Here is a 12,336-nt window from a genome sequence, read left to right on the forward strand (position 1 = left end):
CAGTCTTTTTTAGAGTTTTTTAGATTTTTTAGATGTTTTGGTTCACTGCACGCTGGCTGTAGGGGTCGGGTGCTTGCTCCCCGTTTCTGCGCGCATCGCGGCTCTGGGACGGGGGCCTGCCGCCCCTCCGCGTGCTCACACCGCACTTCTAGAGCCCGCGTGCGTGCGTGCTTCCCTTTCCCCGAGAGCGACAGAGGCTCACGGGAATAACAGCGCAGAAAGAGGTGCCGCCTCATCCCTGCTCCCCAAAGGTGACCCCTGCCACGGTTCTCCTGTGTCCCCCCAAACACACACTGGAAACGCTCGCACCCCCGGGCTGCGTGAGGGCCTGTCCTGGGGCCGCTCCCCTGAGCCCACTGCGGCCGCACACGGTCCCGCAACAGACGCTCCCCAGCTCCCCGCCCCGGCCCCGGCCACGGACGTTCATGGGAAGCCCTCCTTGCTGGGTGCGTGCACCTACGGTTTGAAAGCTAACAGCTTGCTTGCTTCTTTTTTAAAAAAGATTTTATTTATTTGCTTATTTTAGAGAGAATGAGAGAGCGAGCGAGCAGGAGGAGGGCCAGAGGGAGAGGGAGAAGCAGGCTCCCCCAGGACTCGGTCCCAGGACCCTGCCTTGTCAGGGGCAGACGCTTACCCGACCGCGACGCCCACACCCGGCAAAGTGACAGTTTTCTTGAAATACAACTCACATACCACAAAATTCAGCCTTTTAAGGTATAAAATGGAGTGTTTTTTACTGTGCTCGGAGTTGTGCAGCCATCACTAAATTACGGAACGTTTCCACCGCCCCGAAACGAAGCCCCACACCCACGCGCTGTCACTCCCTTCTCCCCTGTCCCCAGACCCTGGCGACAGCTAATCTACTCTCCGTTCCTACGAATTTGCCATCCTGGACGTCCGTATAATGGAATCATACACACGTGACGTGTGTCTGACCTGCGTGCTGCATGTTTTCAAGTCTCCTCCATGTTGTCGCGTATGTCCTGCTTCATCCCTTTCCATGGCTGAACAGTATTCCGTTGGAATGGACACACCAGCTTTTGTTGATCCATCACCTGATGGACATTTGTGTATAGACTTTTGGCCGGACACAGGCTTCCAATTTTCTTGGGTATATACCTAGGAAGGGGAACGGCTGACTCACAGGTTTAACGTTCGGAGGAAATACCAAATTGTTTTCCAAAGTGGCTCCACCATTTTACAACCATCCCGGCAAATAGGAGCGCTAATCTCTCCACATCCTCACCAACCCTTTTTATTACTGGTGTTACTTTAGCCATCCTAGTGGGGGATGAAGTGGTTATCTCATTAAAACCTAATTTGCATTTTGCTAGTATCTAATGATGTTGAGCATCTTTTCATGTGCTTATTAGCTATTTGTATGTCTTTTTTTTTTTGAGAAATGGCCATTAAAATTCTTTGCCCATTTAATTGTGTTGTCTTTTTGAGTTCTAGGAGCTCTTTATACATTCTAGAAGCAAGTCCCTTATTAAGATAGATGATTTGCAAGTATCTTCTCCCATTCTGTCGGGTTTTTTTGTTTTCTTGAAGGTGTCCTTTGAAGCGTGAGTTAACTTTGATGGAGTCCGCTTTATCTAGTTTTTGCCTCCTGTGCCTCTGGTGTCCTCAGAAACCACGGCCTGATCAAAGTCATGAAACTTTAGGTTTTCTTCTAAGAGTTTTATGAGTTTTGGGCGCCTGGGTGGCTCAGTTGGTTAAGCAACTGCCTTCAGCTCAGGTCGTGATCCTGGAGTCCGGGGATCGAGTCCCACATCAGGCTCCCTGCTCAGCGGGGAGTCTGCTTCTCCCTCTGACCCTCTCCCCTCTCATGCTCTCTCTCACATAAATAAAATCTTTAAAAAAAAAAAGAGTTTTATGAGTTTTGGCTCTTACATTTTGGTCTATGATCCATTTCCATGTTTGTTTATGGTGCGAGGTAGGGGTCCAGCTTTTTTGTTCCCTATGTGGATATTCAGTTGTCCCAACACACATTTGGTAGATAGACCGCTCTTTCCCCGTTAAATGGGCTTGGCAACCTGCATGTACATTTTTGTTGTCAAATTGTCCTCCAGAGAGATTGCTCTTCCCCCAGAGGAGCTAAGTGCTCGTGTCTCAGATTGGCCATCTATGGTTAGGAAGACCTGATGAACTGACGCTCATCAGGGACCATCAGTAGGTTGAGCAGTGGGCCTGAGAAAGAGAGTGGCATGAGAGTGTGAGCTGAAGGAAGTGGAAATGCTTCTCTCAGAAAAGACAAAAATGTGGGGGAATATCTCAGACCAAGCAGGCCCGAGTTTAAAGCCCTGTTCTGCCCCTTATCGCCTGTTGCATCCTTGGTGGGTCACCCAAACCTCGGGGTCTCAGTTCCAAAGGGAGGGCGACTTACCCTCGTGGGGTTGCTGGGAGGACTAAGTGCATATAAATACACCAGACATGACAGGCCCTCGAGGACAGTGGCTACGGTGACGTTTCAGTATGCCGAGTACATGGCGGAGATCACGAGATCACCAGGGAGCGTCACAGAGGGACGGTCCCGGAGCCATTTGGTGAGTGCGAGATTTTCAATGATGACTGCTGACGTGTAGAAACCTGGATCCACTATGTGTCACCGTCACCCAGAACAAGGCGGTACTTGAAGTCTCTGCCGTGACATGTCACAGGAAAGAGAGAACGTGACAGCGAGACAGATCCTGAGTGACAGGGAGGCAGGCGGCACCAGGCAAACTTGGGGGTGCCCACTAGGGACTTCTTGGGAATTCAGAGGTCAGGGCAGGTGCCTCTGTACCGTCCCCTCCTCCCCAGACTTTGTCCCTGTTCCCTGAGAGCAAGGAGGAAAGGAGGCGGCTTTTGTCATGGAAAGGGGATTTTGACCAGAGTGCAGAAGCTACGATACACTAAGGAGCTTCAGCGAAAGCACATCTGGGGTCACCCGAAGCCCGGGAAGAGAACCTGCTGGAAACGTGTGCAGAGTGGGTGGGGCAGAACTCAGACGGGTTTCTCCTCCTCTCAGCTTTAGTCTTCAGAGTGCGGACACTGGGCATTGAAACCTAAGCATTCCTTCCTCCTCCCTGTCCCCTGGGGGAGCAGCCAGAGGGGGAAAGGCCACATCTCCGGAAGCTTTCGGGAGCGCAGGCAGAGTGGGCCCACATGGGAGGACACCCCAGCGCTCAGAGAAGAGCCGTCCCACAACTCGGGGGCCTTCTCTGCACGAAATGAAGCCAAGGGTTAACAGCAGATGTGGGGTGATAGCTTTTATTCCAATGACATCAGGGGCAGAGGGACAGGAAGGCGGGTGCAGATGGACTGAAACTGCCCAGAAGAGTCGGAGTCCCGAGTGGGAGAGACGCTCCTTGTACCGTAGGAAGTGGACGGACGGGGTCTTCAACACACAGGGGTCCTTCCTGCCCCTGACCCAAGGCGCCCTGACGTTAGTGTGAATGTGGGACACGACAACTCCTCTGAGCTCAAAAAGGTGCATGAATTAAAGCCATGATCAAAGCCGCGCAGTGACGCATGGTGCACGTGCTGGGGGAGAATAAATCCCCGAGGGACCCACAAAGGAATGAAATCTGAGCTTGACGGGGGCCATCCTGACCAAGCCGCCAGGGGGGTGGGCAGCAGGGAGAGGGCAGCCAGCCCTGGCTTGGGGGCATGCAGGGAGAAGGGAGCGGGAGGGAACCCGGGCCCCAGGGCAGTGCGGGTCATACTGGGGTGACCACGGGAGGGCAGCAGCCTCCCCCAGGCAAAGGGCAGGCCCTGGCCTCATGCCCTACTGGAGGGAGGCGAGGGCTCTGGGGCTTATCAGCCACACGGCCAGACTCAGGGCGAGGCTCCCGTTAGCGGAACACCCTGCCTGTGACCAGCTGGGGGGGTGTGGGACTCCAGCACTCAGCCCCGTCCTGAGCCCCGGGGGTCCTAAGCCCCGGGCTGGGGAGCCGCAGGGAAGTGCGGTGGTGAGTGCGGGTCAGACTAGCATCCAGCAGGGAAGAGGGCTCAGGGAGCGCCCATGGCCTCCATCACTGCCGCAGAAGTTTCTTGTTGAGGAGGAAGATGAGAAGGTTGACGTTGACCCTGGCCTTGTTGAAGAGTTTCATGACAGCTACACCTTCGTACTGGAGCTGCAGGAGGTCCTGGGGAGAGGGCAGGGGTGGGCAGGGGTGAGGGCTCTTGGCGGTGGCCCTGCCAGGCTCCGGAATGCTCTCATGCTGGAGCCTCCTGGCCCATCCAGCAGCGCCGGCCACCGAGACCCCACTTCACAGAGGAGGGCACCAAGGCCAACAAAGCACGGTGGCTTAACCAAACGTAAACTCAAGCACGAGGGCTTGAAATATGTTTTATCGTTCAAAAGGCCAAAGAGCAGAACAAAAAAACTTGGGTTTAAAATCACTGCTTCCAGGGGCACCTGGGTGGTTCAGTCGTTGAGCGTCTGCCTTCAGCTCAGGTCACGATCTTGGGGTCCAGGGATCGAGCCCCACATCGGGCTCCCTGCTCTGCAGGGAGTCTGATTCTCCCCCTCCCTCTGCTCCCCCCACTCATGCATGTGTGAACATGCGCACTCTCTCTCTCAAATAAAGAAAATCTTAAAAAAAAAAAAAATCACTGCTTCCCTGAACTCTGGCCTCTGACGGGCCAGCTTCTTCCCCCTCGGCCTCAAAGCCTGTACGATTAGGGTAACGCTGTGGGGCCGTGCGCAGGGTGCATGGGGGAGCATGCGTGGTCATGGGCACGGGCTGGGGCTCCCAGTGCTCGTCCCGCTCTGACATCACTAGCCCGAGCCCCGACCTGCTGCTGCGAGGGGCTGGGGACAGAGGGGCTTGGGCTGCGAGACCCTCAGCCTTCTGTTCAGGAACAGAGAGTACTGACTGGGAGGGGAGTGGAGCTGCTGTCCTCTGAGGCCCAGGGAAAGGACGCGGGCCTACTGTGCTCGGGCCAGCACCCGAGCCCGGCAGGTGGCTGGCGGGCCCACGGGAGGCCCCTCACCTGGTAGTGAAGCTGAAACCGCTCCATGTCCACACCCAGGAACTTGGCGTTTACTTCAAACTTTCCTGCCTCGTCTCCAGGCGTGATGTCAAAGATCACGTTTCTGAAGCTGTCAGGGTCAGGATTCGAAATGGGGACTCGGGTGCCTCTTTCCAGGGCCCCAGCCTTGCTCCTCCACCCACTGAGGTGCGGCCAGACAGCGCTGTGTGTCCCTGAGCCCAGACTTCCCCTGGGTTCCCACGGGCACGGCGGCCTGTCTTCCCTGATCACTACGCCGCGGACCCACCATCTACCCGCCCTTCTCAGCTGTCCGCTCCTCCAGGAAGTGTCCCCAGCGCCCTCTGCCATGGGCCATCTCGGACTGTGCTGGCTCACGTCCCCTGGCCTTAGCTTTCTGCCTGGACGTCCCGTCTCCCTCCCCACCGCCCCCGTCCCCACAGCCCCTCCTCCCTCCCCACGCTGGGACACGGCTGGGGTCTGACACGTACTGAGAGGTGGGAAGATCCTCAATTTCCACCAGGACACCCTTCTCCAGGAGCTGGGCGGCGGTGTAACGGAGCAACGGCTGCTTCTTCCCTTTCCCGGAGCTCCTGATTCAAAAAGGCCGCAGAGGATTCACCTTAGCAAGTCTTCAACTCCAAAGACACTGGTCCTCTGTGTGTCTGCAGGAAGGAGATCAGAGCCCGAGGACCCTCCCTGGTGGAGGACAAGGGGCTGCGCTCGAGCCCAAGGCTCGAAGGCCACACTCAGACGGGGACCATGCGGTCCTGGGATGGGGTCCCTTTCAAAGCTGGTGGAATGGGGCAAAGGCCCCATGGGCGGGGGCGACGGGTCCCAGGTAGCCTTGGGATGCAGGGCAGCACCTACGAGGAGCGGGGGGCCAGGTGGTCCAGGCAGGCCCGGATGTATTGGCCGTAGTAGTCACCCTGCTCCTCGCAGAAGGCCGTCTTGGCGTCCAGGCCCCGCAGCGTGGCCTGCAGCTTCCCCAGCTCTGCCTTCCGCCGCTGCCGCTGCCGGCACTGGCTGCGGATGTCCTGCGGTCAGGGGACCAAGGCAGGGTGAGTTGGCCCCGCTGACAGCAGAGCCTCAGGGCCCGAGCAAGCCCAGGGCACTCCCTGGGAGCGGCTTCAGGAAAGGCAGGAAGAGGCCAAATTCACAGCTGCTTCTCCTAGGAGGAGGGCAAGCTCAAGGACTCCATCCCACACCCTCAAGGGACGTCCTCGCGGCCTGGCCGGCGCCGAGCACGAACTGTTTCGAGCCTCCTTGTTTTTTAGTAAAGGAGAGGTGCAAGAAGAGTCCCCTCCCTGAGACCTTCCCTTCGGAAAGGACCCTGCTGTGTAGGTCTGCTGGCTTCCCTGGCTGGTGACAAGTTTGGGTGGACACCTGCCAGAGGGAGGCCTGCCTTTCAGGCACCTGCCCCGCCGACACACCCGCATGCGCCTGCGGTGCACCCCTGCCCGCCCCCCCCCCCCCCGCCCACACAGGTCCCACGCGCCCCCGCCCCGCCCCCCGCCCACCCAAAGCCCCGCCCCCGCCCCTCGCCCTGGCGCTTGTCTCCGGACCCCAGCCCTGGGCGCTACCTTGGCCAGTCCGTCCACCAGCCCCTGGTAGCCGTCGCGGGCACTGACCAGCCCCAGGCCCTCCAGCCGGCGCAGGTTCCGCAGGACGCGCCGTCGCTTGTCCGCCAGCGGCAGGAGGGCGTGCGCGGTCAGCGAGCGGTGCCGGCGCAGGGGCTCCGGGGTCTGGCTCTCGCAGGCCCGGCGCTGGCATGTCAGCCGCTTGTGGGCCGCTTCCTGGGGGACAGAGGAGCTGGAGGGACCCAGCCGGCGCTGCCATCCAGCCCCCCGGGGCAGCCCCCGAGCTCCCGGGGGTGGGGCCGGGCGGAGCGGGTGGCTCGGGAAGAACAGCCGAGGGCGGCATCAGGGACACAGACGGGCCTGGGGTCAGCGCAGGGGGACCCCAACGGGAGCCGCAGCAGAGCCACCTCCCAACGCGGCTCCGGGACATTCATGCGGGGGTGTTCCTCGCCTTTGTTTGTCCTGTTTGGGACAAGCTTCCACCTGCCCGCCGGCCTCACCTTTTCCCTGGGAAGCCCGTGGCTTAGACCTCCACCCACTCACTACCTTCTCCTGCCTCCAGGCCTCCCAGGCGCCCCCCCCCGCCCCCCGCCCCCCGCCCAGCGCCAGCCCTCCAGCGCCGTCCAGGACAGCTGCCCAGACTGCCGCCCGCAGCGCCCAGCTCGGCCCCCGGGGCAGGTGTCCCTGCGGAGCTCACTCTTGTTGCAGGGGGAGCCCCAGTGTGGCTCTGGGGAGCACAGCTGTCTGCTTGCAGCGGGCTGTGGGCGGGTCCGGGGGAAGGAACGGGCGGGGCTGGTAGGCTGGGGGATGCACACACAGTGCTTGCGAGCGACCAGGCCACTCACCTGCTCTCTGGTCGCGGGGAGGGACAGCATCTCCTCGAGGGAGTCCCCAGGCTGGAACTGCATGATGTCGGCTAGCATCTGCTTGGTGCTGCAGGAGGCCGGGAGGGGCAGGGAGGGGGCTGGACATGGGGCTGGCCGGAAACTGAGAGGGAGCGGACCCTGGCCGCGTCATGGCTGCCAAGGACGCTTGGGAGGTCAGGAGACATCACGGTGGGCTGAGGGGTCTCAGTGTGCACGCACCGTGCTGCCTCACCCCTGCCCTCTGCTGAGAGGGCCCTCCCACAGACTGTCACCGTGAGTCCTGGGGCTGAAGGACACGCTCCCTTGTCTGGGAGACCTTCCCCAGCTCCGATGTCCCTTCTGCTGACGGCCACCTTCCTCCTGGGGGCTCTGGCTGTGTGTTCTCGCCTGGCCCCACCCTGCTAGGAGGCCTTCGGTGGTAAGACAAAGCTGACCACCTGGCTCCCTGGTTTACTGGGTGGATGGGTGCGGGGAGGGGGCTGCCATGCTGGTGCAGGACTGAGGTGGCTACTTGGCTCCTCTTCTGCCCGGATGGCCAGCCGGCCCTGCTGGGCGCCCCCCTCACGCTCACAGAACTGGGGACGGGAAGCTCCAGGCCCCTCTCCTGACCATGACTTCCGGCAGGCCACTTCGCCCCCGTGTCTCTGGACCATACAGCAGGGAAACCATCCCCAACGTCACAGTTGTCCCTCAGGTCAAACAGTAACACGTGAAAAAGCATTTGGTAGACAGCGCGACAGCATGCCAACATCAGGTGCTACCGCATCCCAAGTCTCCCCCGGCCTTCAGCCGAAGCCCAGAGCCAAGGCCAAGGGGACACAGAGGCCCGGCGAGGGCAGCGCCACTGAGGCCTCGGGGAGAACTGCCCGAGGGACAGCAGCTCAGGAAGACGATGGAGGGGCCGAGGCCCCGGCCGAGGCGGCCTCACCCACCTCAGAAGCAGGCTCCGGGCACTGGTGTCGCCCGCGTCCGTCTCTAGCCCTTCAAACTTGTTGGCGAGCGTCAGGGACACCTCCAGCTTGCTCAGGTCCGGGCTCCCATCTGCGGCCACGCCCTCCCCTGAGGTGGGGTGACGGAGGAGACCAGCGTGCGTGGACGTGCCCGGACAGCCATGCTAGCCGCCCGCCCCGTGCACCTCCGGCCCGGGAGAAGCGTGTCCACACTGTCCAAGGCGGCACCCTGGCCCTCGGCCCTCAGCCCTCAGCACCGATGGGAGGGCTGTCGCCCAGAGCTCACCCTCCGACCAACACCTTCGGACCAGGGGCCTGGAGTTTCCGGCTCCCAACCTGTCACCACCCCCACCCTGACCTTCCACCCCTGGACCGTTCCTCTCATTCCACAGCTCCTGTCAGAAACCCTTAGAGACTCAAAACAGACCCGCATCCATCCACGTCTCTCTCACGTGATTTGATCGGCCATTTCCATGACGGCACTGGGTCCCCCTACTGTCTGTCCCCTTTCTCCCTATCAGCCCATGTCCACGTGTCCATCTTAGGACCGGGGAAGAGAGGAGGGGTGCGCGCCGATAGGCTCCCTGGCACGCATCCCCGACTTAACAAGAACTCCAGGCCGGGCGTGCTCACCCGCCTGCCATCCTTCCTGCAGGACCCCCAGCCGGCCCCCCAGCCCAGCACGGCACGCACCGATGAGGTCAGGGATGGTGGGCAGCTCCCCGAGGTCCTCCAGGAGCTCGTGCAGCGGGTCGCAGTGGTCGGGGGCGACCCAGTCCTGGTGCTCCAGCAGCAGCTGCAGGTCAGAGCAGCCCAGCAGATGCAGGCCCGAGTGGGGCATTCCTCCGAGGGCCGGCCCCCCAGCGACCCCCGGCTGCACCCCTCACCCTGTGCGTGTTGACCAGCTCCCCGACGGTGATGTACACTATGGGCTTGGCCACAGCCACCATGTCCGAGTACTCGTCCATCGCAAAGCGCTCTTCTGGCTCCGGGACCTGGCAGGCTCGGCACACGAACCTCCTATCTCCAGAGGAAGGGTATGGGAGGGGTGGGCCAGGCAGCACCCCCCATGCTCTGTTCCCCGCCGCAGTGCCCAACAGGCCCCCCCACCCCCCCAGGGTCCTCTCCAGCCCACTGGGCAGTCCTTCCAACAATCCACCTTCCGGCTCGCTAACTACACGCTTCACCTCCATGCGACGCTTCTTCAAGAACTGCAGAGAGGCAGGTGGGGCACGACAGAAGGCAGGAGGAGGAGGAGAAGGGGACAGACCTGAACTTGAGGTGCGTCTCCTCCAGGTAGTCGTTCAAGGCCTGCAGGTGTCTGCTCTCCCCGGAGAAGGCCTTGCCCGCCGCAGCATGCTGCAGGACTTGAGCCACAGCCCCGAGCGCATGCCGCTGGGAGGTGGCCAGGGCGCCGCCTGCGGCCATGGCCACAATGTCGAAGGCGTCGGGGGCCACGATGGCTGGGTTCAGGAAGCGGTAGTACAGGAGGTTCCCGACCACCTGAGGGCAGAGGAAACCATCCCAGGAGCGCCCTGGGGTCTGCCTTGGTGCCCCTGCCCCACTCCCCAGCTCCCGTGGCTGGGAGGGACCACGTGGGCCAACCCTGTCATGTTCCACAAAACACCCACTTAAGGTCACACCGCAAAACGTGAGCAGGAGCCGGGACCGGAACCCAGACCTCCTGACAAGTCCAGGGCTCCCCGCCCTGTTCGCTCACGGCCCAGCTGCCTTTGCACCTGCCAGCAGAAGGCCTGCTGCTGAGCCGGGACGGAGAAGGCCGTCCCGCTGGGATTTTACAGCACAGGGTTTTCTATCCTTTTGTCTCAGTCCAGGGGTTCACAGGCACCAGGACAAAGGAGAGCTCTGGAATCTGGGGAGGACAGATGGCACTTGCCTTGTAGACCTCGTTTTCCGAGGCATCAGGGAACCTCTCTGCCAGAGTGGTCTTCAGGACCTTGGCCACATACCGCATCCCGTACCTGGGGACAACGTGTGCGTGCGCTGTGGTCCCACCATCCCGCCAGAGCTCAGTGCCCACAAGTGCTGCCTCCTTACTTGCCCGGGCCTGGCGCACTGGCCCCCCACTATCCACAGCCAGTACCCGGGGCTGGTGTGCAGCCTGTGGCCTGGCCTGAGGGCCTCGGCTTTGCCTCTCTCCAGTGTCCCCTGGAGACACCCCAGAGCCCCGGATTTGGCCTGCCTTCCCCCACAGTGGCACCTTCAGCTTGTCCCCTGGGCATGTGACACAGCCAGAACCATGTCTCAGGATGGCCTGGGAGCCTCTGAGGAGGCCAGCCTTGTCTCAGCACAGAGCACCCGGGAGGGTCTGGGAGGGTCTGCAGGCAGGACATGAGGACAAGCAGGGACCGGAGTAGGAGCTCCAGTCCTGCCTCCACCGCGAACCAGATGGTGGCTTACAAGACTCCCTTCCCCTGCAGGTTTGCCCCCTGCTCTGGAAAACTGAGGCCAGCGTTTCTACTCTCTCTAGCTCTGGGTTTTTGTGAGAATCTAGTGAAATGATGTTTGTGGAAGTAGCGTATAATGGTATAGTGATATCCAGACGTGCTAGACTTTATCATCACGATTCCTATTATGGATGTGCCACCGACAAATTCAATCTCCTTCCACCTCCCAGGGTTCAGCTCCCAGGGGCCTGGCTGGGGCGGGGCGGATGCACGTACGGGATCTGCTCCACAGAGGACATGATGGCCACAAGGAACTTGTCGGTCATGGCGAGGAGGCTGCGGAGGGAGATGTCCAATCGTCTCTGGACCTCGGGGTGGCTCAAGGCCTGCTCTGGGGTGACATCGTAGGGGAGGTGGCTGTGGGCAGAGAGCCAAGGTATCAGCCAGAGCCCCTCCCACAGCCTCCCCTCCCGAAGCCCCACCCCCCCGAACTCTTCGCCTAATAGCAGGACCCACCCGACGCACGTGCGCACATGCACACAAACGCACACGTAGACACGTGCACACCCACACTAAGGGCAGCCCAGCGTGCTCAAGGGGACCAGGCCAGACCAAGAGAAAGGTCTCCGAAGGAACGGAGCAACGTGGGTGGAAGGTGAAGAAGAAAGAGTTGCAGGGCCCACGGCGGGTGGGCGAGAGTAGGACGGATGGACAAGCCGCAGTGTATAGAGGACTCCTCAGGGGAGCTGGAGGCCACGGCTGCCCTGCATCTAGTCTTTGGCAGTTGGGGCAATCGGGAAGACGACCTGTAAGCCCATATGCCACAGGAGAAGCCCCCAGAACGGGCTGCTCCTCGGCGGCCCTACTGCCTAGGGACCCACGCACCTGAGCAACGCCCCGTGTCTACAGGCCCGACCCAGCCGCCGCTGCCTTATTGGTCTGCTTATCTGGAAATCTGTTCAGCTATCCCGTCAATAAGGAGTCCAGGTCCCAACTCCTGGCCAAGTGGACGTATCATTTGCAAGCAGGACATGGCACTTAAACACATTTGCATACTCCTCTGTGTTCATTTTGTGTAAAGCACACCAGCTCCACGTAATTACCAGAGGGGGGTCGAAAAGGCTACTTTATTTCATCCGATAGGGCGGCCGGCCGATTTGCGTCCCTCCGCACGCTCACGGATACGCCGCCCGGGAGGCCCCAGAGCAAGCCGGTCCAGGGAGCTCTCCCTGTGCCATTGCTCACCTGCGCTGTCCGGTCTGGGCCTCGCTCTGGTTGATCCAGCTCTTGTACAGGTGAACGGGGTCAGTGTGGATGCTCAGCGTCCTGTCCTCCAGCACGTCCTGGATGACTCTGCCCAGGATCTCCCGCAGGGCACTCTGGCCCCGCTCGTTCCGGTAGAACCTCACCACCAGCCTCACCACCGTGGGGTTGCCGGTCACCATGTCCTGGGGCCTCTCCAACTTTGACCTGCGGTTCAAGAGGTCACGGAAGCTGGTCTCCTGCCTCTGGGTAGGACAAACAGCTGTGCTTCCTTCTTGAGATTTTGGCTCTT

General features: G+C 60.9%; 1 protein-coding gene across 9 annotated transcripts in view; it reads right to left on the bottom strand.

Annotated features, from left to right (window-relative positions):
- Nucleotides 1–3,238: 3,238 nt before the first annotated feature.
- The window catches only part of IQGAP3 (IQ motif containing GTPase activating protein 3), a 37,368-nt gene continuing 28,270 nt past the window's right edge, over nucleotides 3,239–12,336 (bottom strand). For 4 of the 9 annotated variants that reach the window (XM_064593739.1, XM_064593740.1, XM_064593737.1 and 1 more), the window contains 13 exons: nucleotides 12,027–12,251; nucleotides 11,058–11,198; nucleotides 10,271–10,355; nucleotides 9,644–9,876; nucleotides 9,261–9,393; nucleotides 9,067–9,169; nucleotides 8,356–8,482; nucleotides 7,403–7,490; nucleotides 6,561–6,773; nucleotides 5,848–6,014; nucleotides 5,469–5,570; nucleotides 4,981–5,089; nucleotides 3,239–4,130 (listed from right to left, as the gene is read on the bottom strand). In XM_064593739.1, coding sequence (XP_064449809.1) covers nucleotides 4,017–4,130; nucleotides 4,981–5,089; nucleotides 5,469–5,570; nucleotides 5,848–6,014; nucleotides 6,561–6,773; nucleotides 7,403–7,490; nucleotides 8,356–8,482; nucleotides 9,067–9,169; nucleotides 9,261–9,393; nucleotides 9,644–9,876; nucleotides 10,271–10,355; nucleotides 11,058–11,198; nucleotides 12,027–12,251 — 1,840 coding nt within the window. In that variant the 3' untranslated portion in view covers nucleotides 3,239–4,016. Of the gene's footprint in view, nucleotides 4,131–4,980; nucleotides 5,090–5,468; nucleotides 5,677–5,847; nucleotides 6,015–6,560; nucleotides 6,774–7,402; nucleotides 7,577–8,355; nucleotides 8,483–9,066; nucleotides 9,170–9,260; nucleotides 9,394–9,643; nucleotides 9,877–10,270; nucleotides 10,356–11,057; nucleotides 11,199–12,026; nucleotides 12,252–12,336 lie in introns of those variants that run through there. The other 5 variants (XR_010412133.1, XR_010412132.1, XR_010412134.1 and 2 more) reach the window with 5 other exon arrangements.

The sequence above is a fragment of the Mirounga angustirostris genome, unplaced genomic scaffold (assembly GCF_029215605.1).
Source record: "Mirounga angustirostris isolate CCGP_5_RB_7025 unplaced genomic scaffold, mMirAng1.0.hap1 SCAF_6, whole genome shotgun sequence".
Lineage (NCBI taxonomy): Eukaryota > Metazoa > Chordata > Mammalia > Carnivora > Phocidae > Mirounga > Mirounga angustirostris.